The sequence below is a fragment of the Glandiceps talaboti genome, chromosome 12, assembly GCF_964340395.1.
Source record: "Glandiceps talaboti chromosome 12, keGlaTala1.1, whole genome shotgun sequence".
NCBI lineage: Eukaryota > Metazoa > Hemichordata > Enteropneusta > Spengelidae > Glandiceps > Glandiceps talaboti.
The window spans coordinates 19118253-19143049 of record NC_135560.1 but is presented as its reverse complement, the minus strand read 5'-3'; the positions used below and the strand labels follow the sequence as shown (position 1 = coordinate 19143049).

Here is a 24797-nt window from a genome sequence, read left to right as displayed (position 1 = left end):
GACCAATACAGCTCTGGACCAATATATATTTGTAATAGTTCCAAAATATAGTTTTCACACTTGTATTTTTGCCCTCAGGAGGCATCATTTTGGGTCAATAACCCCTTATATGTATCGGGGAATTATTAAAGGTACAGTTAAGTTACATGCACATAATAAATGAATGAAACAAATACAAAGCCTCCCTACGTTACTGTCCAATAAGTACATTATGTCTATTTTCGAAAACTTGGGGAGTCAAAATCAAGATGGCGGCCACCGGAGGAGGTGCTGATCCCTCTATTCTAAATTATCCAGATTTGCAAATGCTGAGACGACTAGCAAGAGATCAGTTGGTCCATTTGTTAGAATTGGTAAGTATTTTGGCGGGGAAGAAGCGATAATGTCGATAAAATCGTTTGATATCAGATATAAACGCAATGTTGATCACACATACTGAACGTATCATCAAAATACATATCATAATTCATATGATATGGCATTGCAAATCATTAAGTTTGACAAGCACATGTCCTTCGGACATATCCCAAGTATACTATAGTTTACCCAATTTGATACTATATCGTTTAATATCACAAACACACGTACTGTGCAGTGGTGTTGGTACGTATGACGGTATGTGTCGGTCCAGACCAAGTGGCTTCAGACTTCCGGGTTTGTTTACATGTCGGACGTGGACCCAGTGTACATGTACTCCATTTGCATATCCATGAGACATAACGATCCAGACTGGGTGTCGACGATCTCTGTTTTACCTCGGTTACTTGGACTATTCTGGTTTTCCCATAAGGAGGTCGACTAGTCCTAATACTTCTTGATCACACCATGGAGGTATAACTTATAAGGGAAGATTTGTACCTCCATGATCACACATTGACATACTTACCTGTGTTTGTTTGTTTGTTTGTTTGTTTGTTTGTTTGTTTGTTTGTTTGTTTGTTTATTTATTTATTTATTTTTTTAAAATAGAAATAACTTACTGGCATGTCTCGCATGTCTCCTGTCTCAATAGCTAGTCTATGGTTTGAGAATTGAAATTTAGATTCCTAATGACAAACTGAATGTCATATTTGATGTTGTTATACAGCATTACAAGTGTAATGTTATAAGTATAACATAAATTGTGTAAGCAACAGTGAATATTCAATTTGATTGTGATTTGGTTTCAGAGAGAAATAGAAGTGGACTTGTGTAAAATTATTTTCATCCATTTTTATTTGCAGCTTCCTGGTAAGAAAGATTTGGTGATTGACCCAGATTTAATGAGACCACTAGACAGAATTGCTGGTGCATTGTTATTAAAGGTAGTTATCTTACAGTGAATTTCATTACTAATACAGGATGTTCTAATTCACTTCACTCAAATGAACAGAAAGTTAAAGTAGCTACATGGTATAATCATTCACTCAATTCAATGTCAAATGATTTAAAAGAAAGCTTACCTGCATGATGTCTGAACTGTATTTAGTTCCAAGAGGATTTCAGGACCAACTTGACAACCTCTCAAGGTGTTGTTTTGGGGACCAAGAATGGTGTGTCTCTCCAATGAACCTCAGACCAAATTCCTTTTGTGGTCTGAGAATGAACCCACCTATAAATGATGAAGTGGATCAGCTCAAAATGATAAAAAGTTGGTTTTCTTGTGAGTCACCATGCACCACATACTAATGGATAGGATAACATCAGACTTCGGTGCAATGTAAGAAATTACTGTGTTTGTCAGTGGTGTGTCAAAGACACTCAAAAGGGCAAACTGAAGAGTTTAAGCCTCTCACATGCAGAAACTTACATGGAGGTGTTACACTCTGATGACTAACTTTAACACATTTGACATGAACAGACTCTTAAAATGTTTAAAAGGTTTTCACAGAAGTTTTGATATACTCAACAGCTGATACCCTTGGTCAGTATTCAATAGATAATAATCAATGTTGAAATATTACATGTAGTATCATAAACAGTATACTAATTGTCTTGTAGCAACATGGAGTGGACAAAATATTCAAATTAGAACAAGGAAGATTACAAGTGGGTGCTGAACAGTAAGTATAAATCTGTGAAGGTCAAAGTTCAGTTTCCTGTTAGTGGTGTCTTCCAAGCACACTTACCCCTACCCACAAATAGTCAACATTAGATATGGATGGGTTCTTTCCCTCTGTAAATGTAAGTTGAAATAAAAGCTGATGCATGTATGTCTGTGATAACTCAGAAGGCAGAGATAATTCAATTTCAGTGAATTCAATGTATACAATGTAGATAAGGTTATAGGTGTGTGTAGAGGGACTTATAATTTGCAATATTAAACAACACTTGAAAATTCATAGTTAATTTTTTGTGACTGGTGACTCTTGTCTTTCTGCAGGAGATTTTATTTAGTTCGGCCTCGGATGACAACTATGAAGTATATAGCAGGTAAGACAAAATATCTTCATTTTGAGTGTGTGTGTACACGGTAGATGTATGTTTATATGCACATTATATCTATACTTATTGACAGCAAACACAGCTTGAATATTCCATTAATTTTTCACCTAATGTAGAACTACTGTTGCAAATGTACATACTTGATAACATCATTGTTATTCTAAGTCACTATTCTGTTGATCAGATCAATGAAATTCACAACGAAATGATTACCGTTCATCTCAGTATTCTTTCCCTTACAGACCACATCAACTCAGATAAAATGGCATCCAAGAGAAGAAACTACAAGATTATCTTTGTTCCCAGAAAGGTATTATCTAAAGCTTTTAACTCATTTTGACTATGACAGTACTAGTAGTAGGACTAGCTAACTAAATCATGCCAGTGACAGAAGAATCAAATTTTGTACTTCAGTGGTGTGGATTGTATGTTGTTGTTTTTTCAGATATAGACAGTATACATATTAGACTGAGAGATTCATTGTTGTGAGTGTTATTTATCATTCCTGTAAGTAAGTAAGTAAGTAAGTAAGTAAGTAAGTAAGTAAGTAAGTAAGTAAGTAAGTAAGTAAGTAAGTAAGTAAGTAAGTAAGTAAGTAAGTAAGTGATAGTGAGTACCCACTTTGATCAATCTTGTAGTGTACTGTATATTTGTGACTCAAATTATCATAATGTTGTTTTTGAAAGCACATTTTTTTCCGCAGAATCGTAAACCCAGGTTTTTGGAAATGAAATACAGCTATATTGGAGTTGTTTTACGTAACTTTTACAGCAACTTTCTCCGTATAGAACATATTTTCTCCCAGTTGCAAGTAATTCAACAGCATGACTCACTAGAGATCCTAGTGTATTACTCATGTGAAATGATAGCATTTACTTTGCCAGTGGTGGAACTATTTTGTCATGTTTTGAAAAACTATTACGTTGACTAAGGTACATGTATATTGAGATATCTATCAAGTTTCATCCAAAAAGGACTTCTTTCATTGTTGAGAGACTCATATGCGTTATTGGTGAATCAGGAGTGCCTCCAATATTTCCAAACTAATGTTTTAGGGTAGAGCATACATAAACTAAAACATTAAATGTTCCTGATTACTTATGTATTTCTTGTCTTTCTTGATACAGTTATATCTATGTGAGATGATTTTAGAACAGGAAGGTGTCTATGGGGGTAAGTTTTACAGGATAGTAGTAATTCCTTTTCTTGTACATGCATATATCGTCTGTTCAATAATTGTAGTTTTTGTCATGTTGTCATCTTTTAATTTTCTATACTGTACTTTAATATCAGGCTTCAAGACTCATCTCAGTTGAGTAAACTAGAAACTGTATAATACTTGATTGTATTTCAGCAATGTAGGTTATGTTTCAGTATACAACAATGTAGGTTAGCTTTCAGTATACAACAATGTAGGTTAGCTTTCAGTATACAACAATGTAGGTTAGCTTTCAGTATACAACAATGTAGGTTAGCTTTCAGTATACAACAATGTAGGTTAGCTTTCAGTATACAACAATGTAGGTTAGCTTTCAGTATACAACAATGTAGGTTAGCTTTCAGTATACAACAATGTAGGTTAGCTTTCAGTATACAACAATGTAGGTTAGCTTTCAGTATACAACAATGTAGGTTAGCTTTCAGTATACAACAATGTAGGTTAGCTTTCAGTATACAACAATGTAGGTTAGCTTTCAGTATACAACAATGTAGGTTAGCTTTCAGTATACAACAATGTAGGTTAGCTTTCAGTATACAACAATGTAGGTTAGCTTTCAGTATACAACCCATATCATTAAATTTTCACAAGCTGAGTTAGAAGCTTTTTACCTGAGAGTGAAAATGCTTACATAAAACCCTGATTAGAATATTGTAATACAATGTTAATATTGATGCATGTCTTCTATGACATCACAATTGTCTTCTGGCAGTCTTAGAACATTTGATTGCATAGTAGGGATTTCCTTGGCATCTCTTTAGTATACAAAATTATGTCATTGGATAGTTCATAAGTTATATCTTAATACTAGGTTTGAGTTCAGTCACTTGAAAGTCATGGTTAAGTAGTATACTTCAGTAAGTAGAATTATACTGTAAGTACCATTTAAATATACAGTAAAATTTACATCCAAATGCATATCAACTCAGCTTGTGTGCCTTTAAGCGGTATTTTGTCATACTACACTATAGAGTAAATTGTTTGATCTGTTGATGGATTTCAAATCTTGCATTACATGGCAATTTGACCACATCATATTTGTGATATGTGTATCCCTAGAAATAATACATTATATCTTAAATTTTTGTATCCATCATGATGATTTTGGAGTAGTGAAATTTCTACTTACTATGGTACTAATGAAATACATTTTAAGTTTAAACAAATGTAATAATTGAGTTACCACTTGTCTTTCATCAGATGTAACTTTTGAGGAGTTTCATCTTGATCTGATACCTCTGGATAGAGACATCTTGTCATTGGAACTACCGGAATTCTTCCCAACGTACTTCCTGGTGAGTAATATCAACAGCTGCACTAACTGTAACTGAGATATTAGTCTTGTGATCAGACAACCAACAATATATTCACTGAAAATAAATTATTATAATACCAATAATTAGACATTGTACATATCAGTTAGAAATCTATTTTATCTATAAGTAGTATAGTGGTTGTAATCATGATTCATTGGGTGCTGATTTTTGGGTGTGGACCCAAAAATCAATTTGAACAGATACATTGCACCATACTGTGTTTACTGCTATATACATAATGTTTACCCACTGCTGGTGGTTCCATATTGTGCAGGGTGTATGGTTTTATGATTAAGTCATTATATCTAATAAAACAGTTCTAAAAATAGGATTCATGTTGCAGCAAGTACAGATTTAATGACTTCTGATAGTGATTAAAATGAGGATTGTGGGTAATTACGGTTATTTATTGGTGTGAAATTTGGCAAATTTGACGGATATTAACACTCATGAACATTTCAACTAATTATATGCAGCAGTGTATGATTGCTTGTTTGTTGACAGTTGTGTTATTGATTGACGTCTAGACTCTTTATTTTCACAACTTTTGTCAAAATGATAGACATGTATCTTCCTTGTATTACTTTATGCATAAATTACTATGTAAATATTGCAGATGTAGAAAAATGTGAAGAGCGCCACCATTGTCAGCAATCAATTTTTCAGTCACTTTTGTATTTTTTCTCAGTTTGATGATCTATTTGAAAAATGTTTATAAGGCCTGAATGAGTTGACAGACCAGAATGTGTAGTCTCAAACACTGCATGAAATTGTAACATTGTGTAAGGTTGGATACTTTGAAGAAGTTTGTATCTGAAAACATCTGTTGTCTACACTCTGTTTTGTTGACTCAGATTGACCCATTGTTTGATGTGTTCTGTTTTAGAATAAATTGTTGTATAAAATCTTCAAATACTAAATCTCTCTGCTGAAAAGTGTATATTTCCCCAAAGAGAAGTAAAGCTTAATGTTTCACTTCCTAAATATTACATATAAAATCACTGAGTTATAAACTATCTATTCAGTGGTTTGTATACTTTCATTTATAGGAAGGTGACCAGACATGGGTACATACAGTGGCTAAGTCATTGGTTAATCTTCAAACACTTTTTGGTACCATACCCAATGTATATGGTCAGGGTAAGTGTGCCCAGGTAAGTCCAGTTATCAAGTCATTGGTTTAATCTCCATCCATTCTTTCGTACCGTACCTGTATGGTCAGTGTAAATGTGCCAAGGTAAGTCTAATCACTGATAGTTTGTTGACACCATTCCTACCTACTTACACCTTTGGCAAAGTGACACATTGTTTCCAGAGGCTTGCTGTGAGATTTTAGGGGGCACCAACTGTCAGACCCTTCTGCTGTGAGATAGGGGCTCTAAGTGTCAGACCCTTCTGCTGTGAGATAGGGGGCTCCAAGTGTCAGACCCTACTGCTGTGAGATAGGGGGCACCAAGTTTCATTCCCTACTGCTGTGAGATAGGGGGCTCTAAGTGTCAGACCCTACTGCTGTGAGATAGGGGGCTCTAAGTGTCAGACCCTTCTGCTTTGAGATAGGGGGTGCCAACTGTCAGACCCTTCTGCTGTGAGATAGGGGGCTCCAAGTGTCAGACCCTACTGCTGTGAGATAGTGGGCTCCAAGTGTCAGACCCTAATGCTGCGAGATAGGGGGCGCCAACTGTCAGACCCTTCTGCTGTGAGATAGGGGGCGCCTAGTGTCAGACTTTACTGCTGTACATCATATACAACATCAGTGTCTTTTCTGGACTGTAAAGATGACTACTCCTATCATCCACATAGTTAGCCTGTAAGATTCATTGTTGTTTCTACTTATATAGTAGCAAGTATTTACAAAGTGGTTACATAAGCAGACCACAATGACTGGGTCTTTCAGCCAACCACACCATACATCCCGATGTGTTGCATTGATGACAAAAATAGCATAGATATTAGAGAATATATCTAATAATGACTAAGGGTGCTGATTTGACCCTTTTAAATATATTTTGAAAGTTATTCTCTCTGTTTACAAATATATCTATTTTATATTTGGATGAGCTCTGTCAGTTTGTTTACCTTTGACCATATCACAAGCACATATGGTTGGATGAACTTTTGCCAGTTTGTTTACCCTTGACCTTGTCACAAATATATGCGACTGGATGAACTTTGCCAGTTTGTTGACCTTTGACCTGATACAGATGAGTGAGCCTGAAATAAACACTGTCCTGAAACACATGGTGTCTAACCTTGGTAAATTATAGCAAGTGTACAAGGATGTTTTGTATGCAAAATCTACTGTAATGAACTGTATGTAGTAATAAAGCAGGGCAATGAACTATTCTACTCTAGTGTGTTATACATATGACCAACCATCACACTTCAAAAATGGTTGACCTTTGACCTGATACAGATGAGTGAGCCTGAAATAAACACTGTCCTGAAACACATGGTGTCTAACCTTGGTAAATTATAGCAAGTGTACAAGGATGTTTTGTATGCAAAAACTACTGTAATGAACTGTATGTAGTAATAAAGCAGGGCAATGAACTATTCTACTGTACTATGTCATACGTATGACAACCATCACACTTCAATATGATACCATTTATGAGGATTCTTACACATCCACTTTCTGTATGAAAAACCCAGAAAGAATAGTTTCCAGACCAGAACAGAATACAATGAATCCTAATGTATTTAAATGTACAAAGAGCATGGAGATATTAAAATATTTGTTGAATTTGTATTTTAAACATCCTATTGTACTGTAATGTAATATGTATATTAAGTCTTTTATTGCTTTTCAAGAAATCTTAAGGTTTAACTATTATAAACTGAGGCCTGGAGAGAGAGAGCCCTGTTACTGCATATGCAATCTCTATTTAGGGTACAGTGGATGCCTATGTATATGAATTGAACCTACATTTTCTATGGAAATATCAATACGGCTGTTACAGAATAATTGAAAGATATGAATTTTGGAATCACGGTTACTTGGTATTTTGCATGTCATTATCAGATGGTGATGGATTTGATCAAAGTGTTACAAGAGAATGAGGGTGATGGTAAATCTACAACACGTAATGAGATAGGACATCTGGTGTTACTAGACAGAGATGTGGACTATGTTACAGCTTTGGCTTCACCTGTCACATATGAAGGTTTATTGGATGAAATATTTGGAATTAAAAGTGGTAAGTAGGACAGTAGTTTATATAGTAAAATTCAGAGGTCAAAAATACACCCTGATAAAAGGACCTGGTGCATAGTGTTCTTCTCACAATGTTATTGGAGCAATACTATGATTTTTAGGAAAGCGAGAGAAGTTGGTTTTAATATATATTAACAATATCATACTGTAATGCAACTTTTGTACAACTCTAACATTGTTTCCATGGGAACCAAAAACATTCATTCTTTACTTTGTTTCTTTATGTGTGATAATTTCACAGTATCAAATGACTAGGTATAACATACTTGGCTTGCTGTATGTATCATCATATTGTACTGTAACACTTTCTTTTATCATATACCAGTACCCATAGCAATCAATCCAGATGGTGTTAAATATGAAATATCTCTTGTGATATGGGATGGTAAATATCATATTAAAGGAAAAAACATTTTTAAAGGAAATCTCAAAGTTTGTCCTGGGGAAAATGATTTTTTTTTCTGATATCAAAATTTACATATGTAAGATGAATATAAAGTGTATCACATATATTGTTGTGTATACCCTGTCTCAGTCATCATGTTGGTATCGTTTACAGGATTCTGTGAATTTGATGGTGAGATCACAGGTGCCAACAAACCAACAAGGTTGTTACTCAACTATGAGGATGATGTAAGTTTCTTTTGTTTCTATGACAACAAATGATACAAGTTTTATTGATATCCCCAATTTAATATAGAGAGGCTATTTCCCCCTTCTATAACTTGTAAGTAAAGAGCTCAAAATAATGTTTATAACTATCAACTCAGTGTTGTTTCTGTGGAATGGAATCATTTTGAGATGAGATTAATTCAGAATAGAAGTGCAATTTGTGATGAAACAGTTTACAGCTGTTGACTAACTCATAAGATCTGTCTATAATCGCTGTATAAAAATTTCTAAGACAAATATGGTATGTCTGGCAAGATGACTGAGTTATGTAGAAATTAGATGTTATACCAACATTGTCATCACCTTATTTTTCTACTTTCCTCCCTCCAGATATTTGAAGACATACGGAACAAGCATTTTTCTCATGTATTTTCTCATTTGAGTACAAAAGCTAAACAACTGCAAGCAGGATATGATGTAAGTTTTTTTGAATTTGATGGTCAAACTGAAGGAAAAAGGGAAAGGCTATAATAGCAAGAGTGATATCTTTGAATGTATTTGCAACAAATTAGTGGCAGCCTTGCACTATAAAGACAGGGGCATGGAAACACAGTGAACTACTCACTTACAAAGTTTGGTAGAAATTGTGGAAGTCTTGAATGCAAATGTGTAAAGGCTGGAGTTTGACAACCAACTCCAAATCTTACAACGATAAACCTAAATAACAAGGGTTGTGGTGGATGTGTCATTAACAAGACCACTTCCAACCACCAGTATGAAAAATGGTTGGCCGCAGAAAAATCAATAATAAACACATCACAGAAGCAAGAAATAGGAACACTAAAGGACCCTCACTTATACTCAAGTGTACATATTTAGGTTACCATGACATTTCATTTCGAGAAAATTCTGAATCTTGGCATATTCTATTCTGGCAGTCAAACAAAGCGTATGAAATCAAAGAGATCAGAAGAAATAGAATATTGTGGTACTACAAATTGTTTTATGCCAATTGATGTACTAATATTTACTGATTTTTAGGAACTGTGTTATCTGCAACTTTTGTACCCGCAACGATTTGCCATTTTTGTTTTCTCTCCCTGCAGAAAAGACATCACTTAGATTCTATCAATGCCATGAAAACTTTTGTTGCCAATGATTTGAAGGATTTAAAACAACAGCACAAATCATTAGCAATCCGTAAGTATTCACTCAATAGACACTTGAAGTATGGAAATAGGGTAGGTTTAGAGTTATGGGTATCACTGTATTGCCAGTTTATGTGCCTACAGTATATTCTGTTCAATGTCTCATATACCTTACACATGTAACTAGGATTGCAAAAAACTGGTCATATGGTTTGAAAATCTCAATGCATATCTGCCCAATCAGCTTGTTCATCACCATGGAGTATTCAAATGTATGCAGATGACACACATGCAACTGAAGTGTATGCAGATTAATACATGAAGTTGAGATGTGTGTTAATCTGCATACACTTCATTTACATGTGCATCATCTGCATATATTTGAATATCCCATGTTGACAAACAAGCTGATTGGTCAGTTGTGCTTAGAGATTTTAAAACTGTAACAGTTTTTTGCAATTCTAGTTACAAGCATAAGATAAGAGAGATTGAACGGAATATATGGTAAGCACCATAACCAGGCTAATCACTGTGTAAGAATGTAGTTTACATCTCAAACAATGATTTTTGTCGTGACTTACATAAACAAAATACAGACACTGATAGTATGCATACATATAAAATAACTCCTTTTATCTCAGTGTGAAATAAATAAACATCACAGCCATGTACCCAAGGTCAGATTAGACAATTAAATTATTAATGATTAAGATAATTGAATTATATTCGTATGTACTATCAGTATCAGTGTGCATTTTGCTTATGTACGTCATGACAACAGTTGTTATGGGAGATGGAAGTTATCATGCTACTTGTGCCTTTAAAAGCTTACCTCATTTTGATAGTAATATTTTTGTTTTTAAAGTATTTTGAATCAACCTTTTAAAATTGCAATATTTTTTAAATTTTACTATTTGTACATGCAACTATTGTTTAAGTATGATAACTTGTTGTAAGACATATGATTATTACTAGAATTGAAAAGACACACTGTGTGACGTCTAGATGTTTGTATTTCTTGACAGATATTGGAGCTAGTGAAATGATCATGAAGAAGAAAATTGCCATGGATTTTGAAAAACAGATGAAAACAGAACATAGTATGTAACTTGTTATTCTGTGTTGTATTGTATAGAACATAGTATTTGAAATGGTATGCTGTCTGTATCTTACACAACATAGTTATGTGACTTTAAACTACTTTTGTATGTTTTCTGTATATCTCAAGATTATGTGATTTGCTTTGTATTGTATGTTTCTATGTTTCATAGAACATAGTATTTGATATGCAGTGCATACCATCTTATGTAGAACATAGTGGTTTATACATAGATGACTTTTTATGTCTACTGCGTACACATCAAATCAGTATGTATTTACTGTGTAGAGTCACATGAAAACTTAACTCTCAGTCGTAACCACTAGATCATATTTTCAAAAAGCTATTGTATGATATAGCCTGGAATCCATGCAGATGGGGATTTTAAATTTTGGTGAGGGGAGAAAAAAACAAAATGTAAATTTCAATACACATATATTTTTTACTACAGATTTACTAGAAGGAGTTGATTTGAAGGAAAGCTATAGTTACATTGAAGAATTGATATGTAGACAAGTAAGTATACCTAGTCCACTACTGGCAGTATGATAGTTACAAGTAAGTCTAGTCCACTACTGGCAGTATGGTAGTTGACATGTAAGTCTAGTCCACTACTGGCAGTATGGTAGTTGACAAGTAAGTCTAGTCCACTACTGGCAGTATGATAGTTGACAAGTAAGTATACCTAGTCCACTACTGGCAGTATGGTAGTTGACAAGTAAGTCTAGTCCACTACTGGCAGTATGGTAGTAGACAAGTAAGTATACCTAGTCCACTACTGGCAGTATGGTAGTTGACAAGTAAGTCTAGTCCACTACTGGCAGTATGGTAGTTGACAAGTAAGTATACCTGGTCCTCTACTGGCAGTATGGTAGTTGACAAGTAAGTCTAGTCCACTACTGGCAGTATGATAATTGACAAGTAAGTCTAGTCCACTACTGGCAGTATGATAATTGACAAGTAAGTCTAGTCCACTACTGGCAGTATGGTAGTTGACAAGTAAGTCTAGTCCACTACTGGCAGTATGGTAGTTACAAGTAAGTCTAGTCCACTACTGGCAGTATGGTAGTATACCAATAAATGACACTAGTAAGACATACTTCATAACAGATACTTAGCTGTTATTCCCAATACTCTTCATTCTGCAACCAATGAAAATATGAGTTGCATTATATTGGCCTTGTCAACACAACACTTATCTCATGAGTATTTTCCTGCTGAATGAAAAAAAATATTGGGCAATAATATATTAAACCTGCACAAGTTTAGAAAAGTAAGGAAGAAGAGTGTGGTTGAAGTTGACTCTTCCAAACAAAGCAGTTTTTCCTAGGGCACTCCAGTTTCTTTCTAGACTCTGAACACATATGGGTTGGTCGTCACTGTATTTCCTGGGAGATGAACTATTATAACTCTATGAACTATGAAATATGAATAGAGATTATTAATCTCTGTTCAGCAGGTTGTGATAAATTTTTCCCGCCAAAATTTGTGGAAAAGATATTGAAGTCTGCCCAAATCTTGATAATAAATGTAGTCTTGTTCAAATAAATGTAAATGTAATGTTTACTATATATATAGCAACTAGGAAAGTGCTTTAGAAAGAGTCTAATCGGTTCCAGGATCAAATCCACAATTTACAAGAATTTATGAAAAAAACAAACATTGTTGTAACAGTATTGTGTTTGAGTTGGAGAGAGCCCTCAACAATCCAGAAAAGAAGAATTGACTATCTCTAAGTGAAAATATTGTACTTCAATATTTCAGATCAATTTCATGAAAGTAATATTGACTCTCAAATTTGTTAGCAGGGGCGTTTAGTTTGTATAGAATTGAAATAAATCACTCAAAACTTGTGTTCATCGAAATCCATGATGGCCTACATTTGGTATTGATATACATGTACATATATATTAAAGAACATTTACTCAGTAGTATTTCTATGTTTGTCTGTGACCTCCATTGGTGAGATACACCTGAGGGGGCAGTGCACATATCTGGATCCAGACAAACAAAATCCATGTTGACGTACATTTGCTATTGATCATACACCATGTAACTATTGATCTGCTGTGTCTATGTATATGATGGTGCATTCCATGATAAAAATCAATGCTATCAAAAGCCATGATGACATATATTTAGTATTGATGTATATCATAAGTTAAATTTGATACTGATCATTCTCCATAGACAGCTATGTAGATATCGATCACTTTGATTTGGTGTGTCTAGATGATGTTAAAATTTACACATTGGGTTGCAATTCATGAAAATCAACATGCTCAAAAAAGCCATAATGACCTACATTTGGTATTGATGTACATAAATTATATTTGGTATTGATCATACACCAAGCATAGCTATCTAACTAACTATCGATCACTTTGATCTGCTGTATCTTCACACAGTAGGATTCAATCTATGATATAAATCAACATAATCAATTAGCTCACTCTCACCAACACTTCACTCTGAAAGAACCTTTTACAGTTTCTACTCAAAGGCCTGGAAAGGAGTGAAAATAGCAAGTTTGACATCTAAGCAGTTACAATTAAAATGCCTCTCAAATTAAGTGATTAGTTTTTGCTATCATTTATCAGAAATGTTTTAAGATTTGAATACGAGGGAGCTCAGATATTACAAGTGTGATCACCACCTTATTACTTTTTTAGGGTGAACACTGAAGAAATCAGTTCCGGGATCAAATCCACAATTTACAGGAATATAACATTCTTAGAATGGTCTTTCCCTCACATTGTCTTGTTCTAACATTTTACTTGTACCCTTACTTTGTGGGGGTCAGAAATTTGTAATATCTAATAATCCACCATGAAATGTTACACCATGTCAGACTACATTGCTTGACCTAATATGGTACTAATTTTTAAAATCCATGCATATTAATGAGATGGTGTTCAGTCATTCATTTGTGATAGTCCACCATGAAATTCTACAATGTGTCAGAATACAACACTTGACCTAATCTGACACAGTGTAACATTTCATGGTGGATAAATGAATGACAGTCAGTGCTTTGACCTTATATGGTAATTACTAATGCATATTAATGAGGTGTTCAAGACTGTCTCTCATTCAGTAATCCATGAAATGTTACATTGTGTCAGAATATATAGTTTACCATGTGCTTTGACTTAATATGGTACTAATTCATGCATATTAATGAGGTGTTCATTTCTTGTCTGTCATTCATTTTATAATCACTTCTGTAACTCTTCTTTCTTTACTAGTCTTTCCAATATCTTGCTGGGATGAATGCTGTAAGTTGGTTATACCATGCATGCTGTGACTGTCATACACCGAGTTACTCATACATGTAACACAATGACTATAGGGTGTGACAGTGACACAAGGTGACATAATGACACAAGATGTGACTCTTACACAATATGTATGACATAACACAAGGTGTGACACAATGACAAAGTGACACTGACACAGTGTATGACACAGGATGTGATGTGACACAAGGTGTCATAATGACAAGATGTGACATAACACCAGGTGTGACACAGTGACAAAGTGACACATAGGGTGTGATGTGACACAAGGTGATATAATGACACAAGAAGTGACCATTACATAAGATGTGACATAACACAAGATGTGACACAATGACAAAGTGACACTGACACAATGTATGACATGGTGGGATGTGACAGAAGGTGTCACAGTAACACAGTTGTAAAGTTTGACAAGTGTGACATAATGATACACAGGGTAACACAGTGACACAAGGTGTGACAGTTACAAAGTGTGTGACAAGTGTGACTGATACACAGTAACATTGCCATACAAGTGTGAAATAATGACAGGGTGAAATATGGTGACACAAGGTGTGACACAGTTGACACTCATAATAATAATCCACTAAACTGTCAGTAATTCAATTCAATGTGACGTGATCTTGCAAACTTCTACTTCTACACTCCTTCTGTACATGGTTATGTACTTCTAATCTCAACACAAACACTCTTGTGGATTGAGTGCTAGAATAATTTTAAAGATTTGACTAAACAATTATTTTAAATGCGTATGATAAAAACCCAGGATGATTCCATTGTGTTTAAGGTCTACTGTGTAATATTGTTGTTTTAGATGTTGTCGAGATAATATACTTGAAGAAGCTTGTATTAATGAACAACAATATCTATCATAATATTTCCCTTTTGTTAGTCCATGTTTTTTAGACACTTGTCATGTAGTTTGTTTTATATACTTTTTATGGTAACACCCCCTTCATAACTAGATATTTCATTATGGTAACACCCCCTTCATAGTTAAGATATACCTTTACGATAATACCCCTTCATAACTAAATATTCCATTATGGTAACACCCCTCAGTGTAACACCCTTTCAAGTTTTTCCTCATAAAACCAACTAGATTGTGTAATGCTGTTATGTGTATCATTGCATGGAATGTCTTACTATATATATATCGTTGACTTGAAGAAAGTGATTTTGGGTATTGGTGAATTAATTTTAGTATATTATTGTGAGTTAGAATAATGTTGAATTATTGTGAAATGTATTTTGTGGTCTTAAGTAAAATATGTGTAGTCTGATGGTATTATACTTTGAAATGTAAACAAGGGTGATGTGGAATATACCCGGTATATGAAAAAAATAAATGTAAAGATTATGTCTGAAGGGTTTGTTGTTACACCTTCATCAACCATTGAACAATAGCCATATTACTATTATTTTGGCACTCTCATTCAGCACATTACCATGGTAACTATTAAAGTGATGTTTTCAAATTACCTTCATGTATCCTGTATTGTCAAGGTATTTCAATTCTATACACAAACCCTTGTGATGTTCATGTATCTACCATAGCATGCCCCCCCCCCCCCCCCCGACTAAAAAAGGCCATTGACCTGTAACTTATTGACTCATCTTTTTCTTCCATTTCCAGGCACTTCTCAACATTCCCCTCAAACTCTTATGTTTATTGTCACTGACACAAAGTGGTAAGTTAATCTATACTTAATATTGTAGATATGTGATTGTACAGAATAATACAGGTTGGGTCGGGTCAGGCTAGGTTAGGTTAGGTCAAGTCAGGTTAGGTTGGGTCAGTGGAGGTCAACTTGGGTCATCTCAAACTCTTCTCTTTATTTTCACTGACACAAAGTGGTAAGTTAGTCTATACTTAACTACTATTTAGTCCCCAAAGGGCGAACTATTACAATAGTCTGTGTGTGTGTGTCTGTCTGTCTGTCTGTCTATCTGTCTGTCTGTCTGTCTGTCTGTCTGTCTGTCTGTCTGTCTGTCTTTCTGTCTGCCCATTTGCTAAATAAATTTGAAAGTTGGTGTTTTCATTGTAACACCACTTAAATGTCAACACCCATATTATCAGAAATGCTGTCTAGTGAGATCATGACCTTGTCTCATGTTACAATGTTTTGTACTGTGTGAAGTTGATGTCCACATCAACTCTCCTATCATGAGGGTCAGTTAGTATCAATATGTGTTGTGAGTAGACATTTCATATTATAAACTCACCGGAGTTGCCAGCTAATTGTAGGACCCCTTTCAGACACTGATAAACCACATTAGTGTTGGGGGCTGTATCTTACTTTGAATGAAAAAACTCAACGTAGACTGGCAAAGTTGTGATTTTGATTTATTTATGTATTCATTTCTGACTTTTAGTCACAAAGTTAGTACATAATGTACCATGGTTTTGTCCCCTTTTTCAATTCATGTAGATATTTGACTCTTGATTTTGTAAGCATGAGAGGTTTGACACCTTCTTGGAGTTCACATATGATGTTTGACCCATATTTTGAACAACATAGTTTCAACGTTGCCAATTTTCAAAATTTTCTAAGTTTTTTGATGCCTGTCTTCTGATTGAAATGTAAAACGTCTGACCTTTTCAATGAATCTGTTAACCAGGAACAGTAGGTATATTGGATATGCATTTATTCTCAGACTATGTTGTAACCCAAGATGCCATAAATTAGTAAAACTGATTAATTTAGTAAAAGAAGTCGAATGATAAACTTTAAGACAGACAGTACAGTCTTTGTTACCTTTACTAGTGATTTCAGTGAATGTCTTCGGTATACACTGCATGCCCTGAAGCCAATTCTTTCATTATTATTTATGTCACAAAAAAAATATCAAAAAGATACCCTGTAAGATGAGCTTCTAGGAAGCTGAAGAGTAATGTTTCATATCGCAGTTGTGTTTTTGGACATATTGAATATGTTTGACAGGGAAGCCATATTGATACAAATTGGTAGAAATTGTATATCCTGAGACAGACAGATAGAGAAACCATACATCTATACAATTTGTAACAGTAAAAGCATTTTGATAGAATTTGTTCAGAATGTTGCACCTTTATGATGGAGAAACCATTTCAAATCAAATCCTTCAAATTGTATACCTGTCTATCATTAGGATGGAAAAGATGATTTTGTACCTAAATGATACATTTATTCTGTTTTGCCGTAAGGCTTTTGCCTACACTGCACACATAAGTTCAGAAGATTTTAATGAAAACTTAAAAATTCTCAGAATAATACGAAATTTGATACTTCCTGAATTCACAATCAATATTTAATGACACAGCTGAACCATAAAATCAAATATGAATGCAAATATACATAGCAACCATGGGCACACCCATAGCAACAACCAAGCAGAGATAACAACAGTTATGTGTATGAATCAACTTTCCAAGAGAGAATGATGTCCTACCAAGCAAACACTCTGAAAAAATTGCATCATCAATCGTTGCCCATGCTGTACCAGTTGTGCTAGTAGCCTACAATGTCAGTGGTGGTATATTTTGCATGTGGTACTTGCTAGCCATGATGTCCATCAGTGAAAACATAATATATCTGAAACAAAGTCATGGCGATGAAATAGTGGGTATGGTACAGTCACTATGGTAATAACAACAGGATATTACATGAATATATAGGCATTGTCCTTCTAAGGAAACCCCATACAAGAAAGGAAAACAAGGTGTTTACATTTTCTGTGTACGCTTTCTTACTATACTGTATACCATCCTACCTTTCAAAAGTTTTAGAGGATGTGTATCGGTAGTTGGTGGCCAAGTGGTTAAGCCACTTGCCGTAGTCAGGTTTTAAGCCCTGGTCAGGGTTTGACTAAATTTGCCAAGCTGTAAAGTATAAGGAGCATGTCTTCAGTTTGACACTCTACTGAACAACATCGGTTTTCCCAAGACATTCAGATTTCCTCCTGCGTGAACAATGAATATTGATCCTGCTATTGGGCAAATGCCTGTTTGATGGTTTGTGAATAAATGAATAAAAATTAAAAAAAAAAAATTTAAAAAAATTTTTTTTTGTCACAGTTGAATTCCTTATAATTCATAATGTTTGTCCAGTGTCTTCAACATAAGTCTTTTCAGTTGGATTTGTGAAAATTACAACAGACAGTTGATTATTTTGTTGTTTTATGATTTTTTGATTGCAGGCCTTCCACCAAAAGATTACAAATTCTTCAAGACTTTATTTCTGCAAAGTCATGGGTATGAGCACTTGATTAATTTCCACAAATTAAAAAAACTTGGATTGTACACAGAACAACAAAGTGCGGCTGAATCCAGTACTATCGTAGACAAAATGGCATCACTGCAGAAGAAAAGCAACTTTAAAATTGTCAGTAAAAAACTTGCATTGGTAAGTTATACTCAGTTGACATGCAACAATATTGCTCTGCCTCTTTGACTGATTACTATTAAGTTGTATATATCCACAACCTTCAAGTTTTGTTCCTGTCTGTATCAATCAATCAATTTTCTGATAAAATTACATTGAAATTATTTTTGCCATTTTGTATAAAACACCTTTCAACAGGTATCTTCGATGCTAGATGCAGGATACTTGATTAAATATGTTCTAAAACCTGACTTAATATGTAATTAAAACATAATTGCTGTAATATCTCTGTTTTTTCTATGAGATATATCCTGTGACTTCTATGTTCTGTGTCTCTGTAGATTCCTAAAATTGATGACTATGATGTAAGAGATCCTAAAGACATGGGTTATGTATTCAGTGGTGCATATATACCATTGTCATGTAGACTAGTAGAAGAGGTAGGTATCTCATTTGGATAATTTGTTACTATTCTCCATAGTTTCAATATCCTCAAATTAGCATTTATTGTTGTAATTATGATAATTAGTACTTGTGTAGTTAGCATCTTTTAGTAATCTCTTTGTTGGAATTTTTACAATTTTTCCTGAAATATGTGTAGCTCTGAACACAGACCATTGATTTTTACCTCGTATATTTATGTAAAATCATCCAGCCTTCATCAGCTGTTATTGATTGAGTTCAGAATTACTGTAGAAAACAAGTATTCAGTTTTGCATATATTGTTTTTATTATCCATAAAGTAGCATGTTAAATGATATTATTCTGATCTCAAAACATCAAACTCAAAGTGCCAGCATGAAGTGTTTGTAACATCAAAGGTTCAGTTTAATTTTAACCACAATAAATATATATTTTTCATCCTTATAACTTTGTTGTCTTTGAGTGCCATTTTTGCGTTATATTTCCTCTTTTAGGTGTTATTTAGAAGTGGTTGGCTAGGTTTAGAAGATGTCACCAAAGTTTTACCAGGATCTAACTTTGCACAGATCAAAGCAAAATCAATGAAAGGTATAAAATCAAGTCTATGACCCCACCCTGTCAATCTCTCTGCAACCCTAAAGTTGAACCCCACCCTGTCAATCTTTCTGCAACCCTAAAGTTGAACCCCACCCTGTCAATCTCTCTGCAACCCTAATTTTGAACCCCCACCCTGTCAATCTCTCTGCAACCCTAAAGTTGAACCCCACCCTGTCAATCTCTCTGTAACCCTAAAGTTGAACCCCACCCTGTCAATCTCTCTGCAACCCTAAAGTTGAACCCCACCCTGTCAATCTCTCTGCAACCCTAAAGTTGAACCCCACCCTGTCAATCTCTCTGCAACCCTAATTTTGAACCCCCACCCTGTCAATCTCTCTGCAACCCTAAAGTTGAACCCCACCCTGTCAATCTCTCTGCAACCCTAAAGTTGAACCCCACCCTGTCAATCTCTCTGCAACCCTAAAGTTGAACCCCCACCCTGTCAATCTCTCTGTAACTCTAAAGTTGAACCCCCACCCTGTCAATCTCTCTGTAACCCTAAAGTTGAACCCCCACCCTGTCAATCTCTCTGCAACCCTAAAGTTGAACCCCCACCCTGTCAAGAGATTTTTTGTGCAAGTAAGATGTCATGATTCTGCCGTTGCTGTGCGACTAAAATTGCACCTTCACCTTCAGCTATAAACTCCAGAAAAATATAGAAAACTTTTCTCAACATTGTTTTAAAAAGAAGAGAGAAAAAGCTCAAGCAATTGTCAACAGCCTATATTGCTTAGAGTAGCTTGTTTTCACCTGTAGTAGTTTATCATACAGCTCATTTATTAAAAACAGCAGATCATTTATAATTTCTTACTGTCCTTGTTCAGAGTCAAATAGATATCTCTTCTAAATCACAACATGTATGATTAGTAAATGTCAACAGAATCGTTGGAGTGGCTGTAAAGATATATTTTTCTGTTCTTTTATGTAATGTAATCCTGATAACACCATGGTAACCATATAACTTTGATTCCATGTTTGACATTAGTTCTCAGCATAGATAATTGACCTTCGTCAGCTGTATACAATTCAATGACATAGTCTTGTCAAATAACTGCATTGATTCCATAATAATTGTATGATATTATGTATATTAATTTTCCTTTCCAGGCAAAGGTGGCTCAAGTTCATCTGTCCCACAACCTGCTTCATTAAAAACAGTTCTTGTGTATTTTCTTGGTGGATGTACATTTGCTGAAATCGCAGCTCTCCGGTTACTTGGACGTATCAAAGGTTAGTATTTCAAGGGGTGAGATATCCAATGCTTCTCTGAAAGATTTCCATGGATTACACAATTCAATTACTGAGTTTGTCTATTTTGTGCTGGAACTAAACACGTTTTCTGTAATTGTGTGCAAGTGAAACTAATCTAATATGGATATACTGAAGATATAATCCCTGAACCAAACTAAATCAAAATACATTTTCTGACATTGTTTCTACTTGGCAAAGTTTGGGTTGACCTCTGTGCTGAGCAAATGATGTTGCATATTATGAAGCAACTCTGTACAGCTGTGACCTGCATTTCACAAGTTCACTGTGTTTTATAACTAATGAAATCAGTCAACTATTTGTGTACAGGAAATAAACAGCTGGAACTTCTGTGGGTAGAAAATGTGATAATGGTATGATTGAAATTGACATTTATGCAGTTCCTCATACCAATTGAGTCAGGGTCAAGCACTATATGAGTAAAAAGATGTGTGACAAAACATTACATATGTAACTGCAGTAGTTCCGCCAGCGACACTGTTACATAGGCATTTTTCAATAAGTAGTACAAGATAAGCATCTTTTTATCATAAAACAAAAATGAAGAAAAATAATTCCAGACCATATCCCTTTATGAAATGAGGTCATTTAATCTAGAACTTTTATAATAAAAAAATAATTACATTATGTGTCTGGTCATTGAAAACAGGTCATTGGTATTTTAGTTATAAAATAAGAGGAAAACAGGATGTTCAGTCTTCGTTGGAGATATCTGGTCTATATATAGTCAACATTACCAATTACAATTATTGAATTAGACAAGGATTGAATGCCTTGTGGGTTAATGGATGATAGCTATGCAGGAAGTGAGAGAACAGACAAAAGCAAACTGGCACTTAAGCAATTATCAGATCTTATTTTTACCTTCGACAAGGAAAGGTTATGTTACAATAATGTCTGAATTGTGTTTGTTTGTGTCTGTCTGTCTATCTGTCTGCCTGTCTCTCTGTCTGTCTGTCTGTCTGTCTGTATGTATGTATGTATGTATGTATGTATGTATGTATGTATGTATGTACAAAATGTATGTATGTATGTATGTATGTATGTATGTATGTATGTATGTATGTCTGTCCCTCTGTCTGTCTGTCTGTCCATCCATCTGTCTCTGTAATTATTTTCTCCAAAATGGTCAAATTTTGTTCAAACATATTTAGGGTCAAAGGTAGAGCTGATTAGTGTTTGGCCAAGATTCTTGTGTGTTAAATTACTGAATCTATGTTTCCTGACAGAAAGTATTCAGTGTACATCTGGTACAGGTAGTTACGGTAAGTGTGCATCTGATATAAATAGTTACAGTAATGTTTTCATTTTTCATCAGGTTATCGGTTTGTAATTGCTACAACTGCAATTATCAATGGTAATGGTTTGATTGAATCAATTGTTGATAAATTTGACAACATGATCAAGCTGGATAATCCAACAACTACAGAGGCCAATAAGATTACGTAGTCTCAAAGCTGGATAATCCAACAACTACACAGGCCAATAAGATTACGTAGTCTTAAAGCTGGATAATCCAACAACTACACAGGCCAATAAGATTACGTAGTCTCAAAGCTGGATAATCCAACAACTACACAGGCCAATAAGATTACGTAGTCAAACTCTCATGCTGGATAATCCAACAACTACAGAGGCCAATAAGATTACGTAGTCTCAAAGCTGGATAATCCAACAACTACACAGGCCAATAAGATTACGTAGTCTCAAAGCTGGATAATCCAACAACTACACAGGCCAATAAGATTACGTAGTCTCAAAGCTGGATAATCCAACAACTACACAGGCCAATAAGATTACACAGTCAAACTCTACAGATGGATAACCCAACCACTCCACAGGCCAATAAGATTATGTAGTCAAACTCTCAAGCAGGATAATCCAACAACTACACAGGCCAATAAGAAAACACAGTCAAACTCTACAGATGGATAACCAAATCACTCCACAGGCCAATAAGATTATGTAGTCAAATACTACAGATACTGTGAGGCCAGGAAGGACCCCCCCTCCAGCCACCTCCCCATCCATACTTCTTCTTTGATATTGCTAACATATAAGAATGATAATGCTGGATCATGTTTGGTGAAATCTTGTGACTATTTCTGGTGGTTGATTCATTCTACTGGGTACATGAGAAAGGTTGAAATTGTCGCATATAATATCATTTCTAAACATTCAAGGATATATTTTTGGCATGTTGTTTGGTAGTCATTCAGCTATTTCCAAATGTTTTTGTGTTTGTTGGTTCTGTTGTGTGATCGATCCAACTTCGTCAAAACAGACATCTTCACAACTGCAATCTCTGTTGTCAAATTTCATCTCTGTATTAATACGACTATGGAAAGCAAGCTATCAGTAAACTAACATAGACACAAACTAAAACTACTCTTGTTGCATGTGGTAAGTGGGTGATAGCGATGCCTGTACGTATAATCACCTTGTCATCAAAATCATGTGAATCATGAATGAAGTTGAATGTGCAGTCACTCCAGTTTTCATCAGAGATGCCACCTTTAATACTCAGAATATAATGACATAACATTGATAACTTATATCAATATCATTGTACTTATCAGACATTATTCAGGCAAAGTTGAAACCCAGCAGACTTCATTCCTCAGACAAATGTCTTCTGCATGGACCCAAGTATAGACTCATTTCAGTTGGTAGGTGCACCTTTTTGCGTGCATCTCTGGAACACTTTGCCACTGGAGAGACATCAAAGGCCCACATCGTATGCCTTTAGGAAGGACCTGAAAACATATATTTTGAGTAGCCTGGCTTTCAACATGTAACTGTACAGCACCTCTGAACTTTATAAATGACTTGATTGATTGATTGATTAATTGATTAATTGATTGATTGATTGATCGATCAATTGAACATTGCAACATAGTTTTAGTTTGAGTCCATCTCAAGTTAGATTTCCCTTGTAGTAAATATGCCTTCATTTGCATATTTGATTTGAGTATTTAGCCCTTATAAGAAATTTGATTGAATCAATAGAGAAAACTACTGAGTGCGAATCTCAATGGGAGTCTACAAATTATCAAGTTTGAACTAAGTATCTAACAGATAATATGGATGAGGTGTCCAGAGACATGTTGCCATAGAGATGCTTTTGTATATAGATAATCTAATGACTACACAGGCCAATAAGATAGATCAGTAGATACCATCTTAATATTTGGACAATGAGTCTCAGGACGTTAAGTGACAAAATTGAGGAATAATCCTTTATCCCAATCATGATAATTGGTCTCTGTTTGTATAAGACAATCCTTCAAACCAAACCAATTGACCATGGATAGTAAATTGAGAAATGAAAAAGATGTAATGATGCCCTCAGGGACATATTCTCCTTTTGTTCAATTACATAATCTTGGCTTTATATCAATGCATCACATCAAGGCAATTTCATAAAAGCCAAGATTAGCTAAATTGCAAAAAGCATTATCCATTTACAAATAAAATATTAACAGGTCTGTATTCTCAAGAAAATGTAGTATTGAATCAATAAAGATTAGTCTATACATCCTCCCCCACATACAGGCAACCAAACTGTACCCTATATGCTCCTCCTACACACAGGCAACGTAGTAATTAGATATTATTCCCCAATATTTACCTTTGTTCTGTCGAGTAAAATATGAAAATCAGGGAAAGTAATGGTAATTTTGAACGTTTTGACTCATTTTGAACACAGCAGAACCAGTGCATTGTCGTGACGTAGACACATATTATTGTGATGTAGAATGACCAGAGTATATATTCCATATTTTTCTGTTCAACTTGGCTTTTACATGG

At 34.8% G+C, this 24797-nt stretch overlaps 1 protein-coding gene across 1 annotated transcript; it reads left to right on the top strand.

The window, feature by feature from the left end:
• The first annotated feature begins 258 nt into the window (after nt 1-258).
• Nucleotides 259-22581, top strand: LOC144443714 (vacuolar protein sorting-associated protein 33B-like). The gene is made up of 21 exons (XM_078133254.1): nt 259-353; nt 1224-1304; nt 1981-2042; nt 2363-2412; nt 2667-2734; nt 3552-3597; nt 4844-4938; nt 6009-6113; nt 7982-8156; nt 8733-8806; nt 9176-9262; nt 9892-9985; nt 10959-11033; nt 11484-11548; nt 14281-14310; nt 15971-16025; nt 18514-18719; nt 19040-19138; nt 19616-19709; nt 20826-20948; nt 22306-22581. The coding sequence occupies exons 1-21, from the start codon at nt 306-308 to the stop codon at nt 22434-22436; spliced, it is 1863 nt and encodes a 620-aa protein (XP_077989380.1). The 5' UTR covers nt 259-305; the 3' UTR covers nt 22437-22581.
• The last annotated feature ends 2216 nt before the right edge of the window (nt 22582-24797 follow it).

Excerpts from the sequence above, each read along its gene's own strand:
- LOC144443714 (XM_078133254.1), top strand. The coding sequence starts at position 306 with ATGCTGAGACGACTAGCAAGAGATCAGTTGGTCCATTTGTTAGAATTG. Across the intron at positions 8,157-8,732 it reads AATATTTGGAATTAAAAGTG|GATTCTGTGAATTTGATGGT; the intron begins GTAAGTAGGACA and ends TATCGTTTACAG. Across the intron at positions 16,026-18,513 it reads ATTGTCACTGACACAAAGTG|GCCTTCCACCAAAAGATTAC; the intron begins GTAAGTTAATCT and ends TTTTGATTGCAG.